Consider the following 4,229-nt stretch of genomic DNA (forward strand, 5'->3'; position numbering starts at 1 on the left):
TAATCTTTCTCCAGTCTCCCTTGAGAACACCCATTATGCTTACACTATCTTTAGGAATGCTTTACTTACAGCAGCAGAGACAACAATTCCTACTAAAAATGCTTCTAGGGGTAAAATCCCATCACTTCCTTGGTGGGATTCTGACTGTTCTAATTTATGTAAACAACGTAAAGATGCCGAGAAGGAATACGCGTTACACATGTCTCCAGCTAATTACATTAGATATAAAGAAGTAGCTGCAAGGACAGTCAGAACACTATCCGAACGAAAGAGACTGGGCTGGAACATGTTTTGCGAGTCTCTTTCCCCCAGTTCCCGCCCTTCATTAGTCTGGAAGAATGTCAGGAGATTTCGCGGATCTATATCAGTAGATCACAATTCTTCTTCCAACGACCCATCGGTTTGGATCGATTCATTCTCATGTCGACTTGCTCCCCCTTACGTCCCCACCTTAGCTGAGTTCTCTTCCCTCCCCCCTCCGCTCTCATCTACTCATGATATTCTTGACGCCCCTTTTTCACTGGACGAACTCACTACAGTTTTGGAGTCTCTTAAGGACTCGTCCCCGGGAGTTGACGGAATACCTTATTCATTCATTGTTAAATGTAGTCCTACGTCCAAATTAATTTTTTTAAACATATTAAATAATATTTATTCTTTAGGAATCCCCCCAGATGAATGGAAAACACAAATAATCGTCCCTATCCTCAAGCCAGCGAAACCTAGTAACGAGTCAAGTAGCTACCGTCCCATCGCCCTATCGTGTACCATGAGTAAAATTTTAGAACACCTTGTTAAAAATAGATTGGAGTGGTTTGTGGAGAGTAGAGGCATCCTTCCTAAAAGTCAATTTGGCTTTAGGAAGGGATTAAGCACCATGGATAGCGTAGGTTGCCTTGCAACGGATATACGCATTGCTTACTCTAAAGGAGAGTCCTTGGTCGGGGTGTTTTTTGACATTGCATCCGCATATGATAATGTCCTTCTTCCTATACTCAGACAAAAAATGATCCAGCTGAGTATCCCAGAGAAGATGGTTAACTTCATATTTAATTTATTCTCCGCTAGAGCCATTTTAATTTCTTCCCAAAACTCTTTACTTCCTCCTAGACTTCTATGGAAGGGTCTCCCTCAGGGATCAGTTTTAAGCCCACTACTATACAATTTGTATACCTACGACCTAGAACTTTCCGTAAATTCATTTTGCAACGTACTACAATACGCGGATGATTTGGCTCTATACGTCTCAGCCAAAGACTTAGGGGATGCCTCTGCTCGCCTCAACTCCGCTATTAACTATCTCCATGACTGGTTAGGTAATCATGGTCTATCCCTTTCAGTTGAGAAGAGCAGTGTAGTGACATTCTCTCGCATGCGATCTATTCCCGACGTCATTATTTCATTTGATGGCAAAATATTCCCAGTGCGAAACTCAGTAAAATTTCTCGGGGTCGTTTTTGACTCGCGTATGACCGGTGTCCAACACATTAATCACATCATCAAAAAGTGCGAAAAGAATATCCATATCCTTCGCTCCCTGTCAGGCGTATGGTGGGGATCACATCCGTACACACAAAAGCTATTATATAATGCTTTGGTGCGCAGCCATTTTGATTATGGCACCCACATTCTAGAACCCTGCAATAAGTCTGCCTTAACCTCCTTGGACAGGGCCCAATCAAAGTGTCTGCGTATCATAATCGGAGCAATGAAGTCCTCTCCCATCAACGCCCTTCAGGTCGAATGTGCAGAACCTCCGTTGCACTTGAGGAGACAGTACTTATCGGACAGATTCATTTACAAAATTTTTCAGCTTTCCAACCACCCCCTTATTTCAAAGTTACATACTCTTTCAGAACACATCTCTTCCAGCAGTTACTGGAGACATAAGTCCCACCCAGTCCTCTTCACTAGTTTTGTTAGATTTATCAGCCTCCCCTGTCCCGTCTATCAATGTAGGTTAAATCCTCTATTTCTTGCATCCTATAATGCAATTCTATACCGCCCGGACATCGTTCTAAATATCGGAATAAACAAAGACGACCCCGATGCAAACGCCAAATTTAACTCTGTCGTTAATGATAAGTGGAATGGTTGGCATATTATGTTCACTGACGCATCAAAAATAAAAGCTGACGGCTGTGTAGGCTTCGCTATCTGGATACCGGAGTACAACATCATTTTAAACTTTAAGTGCCCCCCTCAAGCCTCGATTTTTACAGGAGAGGCGCTAGCTATTCTTGAAGCCTTGATGTTTATAGAATCACATAAGCTACACAACACGGTGATATTCACTGACTCTAGAAGCTGCCTACAGGCTATCCTTGCAAACCAATTCAGGTCCAAGTCAAAATTCCCTTTTGTTCTGAATATCAAAGAAATTCTTTTTCGGTGTCACGTATCTGGCATAAAAGTCACCCTAGCTTGGATCCCGGGACACAGCGGTATAGTGGGTAATGAGGGTGCTGATCAGTGTGCTAAAGATGCCACGAAAACCGGTAGTGATACTCATTATGCAACTTATGCACAAGATCTAACGTCTATAGCTAAGGATGATCTTATATCACGCTGGAATGAAGCGTGGAACCTTTCGAAACGCAATAAAGGCAAACATTACGCGGATGTTCAAGACACACTGCTCGCTCGGCCTTGGTTTTTTAAATATAGAAAAGCCAACAAGAGGGTCACGTCCACAATATGTAGGTTAAGGTTAGGCCATGCTTGTACCCCGGTTCACCTAGCTAAGATAAGGGTCAAGGATAGCTCCCTCTGTGAGTGTGGGCTTGAGGAGGGATCAGCAGAACACATTTTCTTTAACTGCCCTAGGAGACCGTCACTTTACGAAGCGCTACCGGACACTATCCCCAGACCGACGAATTTCAAATCTTTGTTAGGCCTCGTACATACTCCTTTTGTAAATATTTTATGTGAATATGTTAACCAGAATAACATTAGACTATAAGTTGTTTGTCTTTACTAACCTTCTAACAATCTGTTTTGTTATATATATTGTTTGTCTTGTTTTAGGTAAGTAATTCAACAGTCGATTACTTTGTCAAATAATAATAATCAAAATTGATGTGACCTTGTGCAATCACGAAACCCACCCAATAAACAAGAGTCCACACCTAAAGACACCTGGATTCAGTCAAAACCACAGACCAAGCTCTATGAACTGGATTTTGGCGAAATCAAAAAGGACCGCCAATAAAAAAGAAATTGGTAATTGAATTAAATCGTGTAGCTGTTTTTTAAAAGCGAAAATGTGTTTAGACGTAATTAGATTTGACAGATAGTAAACTCTTCTCGGTCTTAAGTTCAATTAAATTCATTTTCTTGTTTATGGCTTTCCCTTAGTGGATTAGGCCTTCGGTCTTAAGTTACTATTGCAAGTAAACAAATAATTTGTTACTTGCTAACTCTACAGGCTATGATGACATAAGCACTAAAGTACTTAAAAAATGCGCAACTAGTCTCGCTAACCCCCTAGCCCATATAATAAATTTATCTTTAACGGAAGGTACTTTCCCAGAACGATTAAAAAAGTCAATTGTCAAGCCTCTGTATAAAAAAGGAAAAAGAACTGAAATGGGCAACTATCGCCCGATAACATTAATACCTATATTGTCGAAGATCTTTGAAAAGGTTATGTATTATAAGGTGGAACACTTCATGACGTCATGTAGCTTACTTAAACAGGAAAAATTTGGATTTAGGAAAAATAGCTCCACTACTTTAGCATGTTTTTCACTGATTTCCTAGACATGACAAAAGCTTTCGATTTTGTATGCCATAAAACTCTTCTACTAAAGCTTTCCTCTTACGGTATACGCGGGAAAGCTAATGAATGGATAAAAAGCTATTTAGAGAATAGACAACAATGTGTAGAAATAACAAAAACTAACCAATGCGAACAAAAAATTTTCAGATCCAATTTTAGACAAAACAATTGTGGCACACCTCAGGGAAGTATATTAGCTCCGCTTCTTTTCCTCATATACATCAATGACCTCCCTGATGCAGTTAACAAAGATTGTATACTTTTTGCTGATGACACTACATTAATAATAAAATGTGAAAACCAAGCACACTTAGAAAAAGAAATTACTAGTACTTTAGATAAGGCTATTAACTGGTTAGAACAAAATAATCTTAAAATAAATATGAATAAAACTAATATTATACAATTTCAAACACTGCAATCACACACAACCGAATTAAACATTCAC

The 4,229-nt window shown here is 39.7% G+C and overlaps 1 protein-coding gene across 1 annotated transcript; it reads left to right on the forward strand.

Annotated features, from left to right (window-relative positions):
* The first annotated feature begins 947 nt into the window (after positions 1–947).
* Positions 948–3,207, forward strand: LOC123723377. Its single transcript, XM_045685952.1, has 2 exons — positions 948–2,914; positions 3,028–3,207. Exons 1-2 carry the CDS (start codon positions 1,007–1,009, stop codon positions 3,061–3,063), a joined length of 1,944 nt encoding a protein of 647 aa, XP_045541908.1. The 5' UTR covers positions 948–1,006; the 3' UTR covers positions 3,064–3,207.
* The last annotated feature ends 1,022 nt before the right edge of the window (positions 3,208–4,229 follow it).

This window comes from Papilio machaon, chromosome W, assembly GCF_912999745.1.
Source record: "Papilio machaon chromosome W, ilPapMach1.1, whole genome shotgun sequence".
Taxonomy (NCBI): Eukaryota; Metazoa; Arthropoda; class Insecta; order Lepidoptera; family Papilionidae; genus Papilio; species Papilio machaon.

Excerpts from the sequence above, each read along its gene's own strand:
- LOC123723377 (XM_045685952.1), top strand. The coding sequence starts at position 1,007 with ATGATCCAGCTGAGTATCCCAGAGAAGATGGTTAACTTCATATTTAAT. Across the intron at positions 2,915-3,027 it reads GCCTCGTACATACTCCTTTT|GTAAGTAATTCAACAGTCGA; the intron begins GTAAATATTTTA and ends GTCTTGTTTTAG.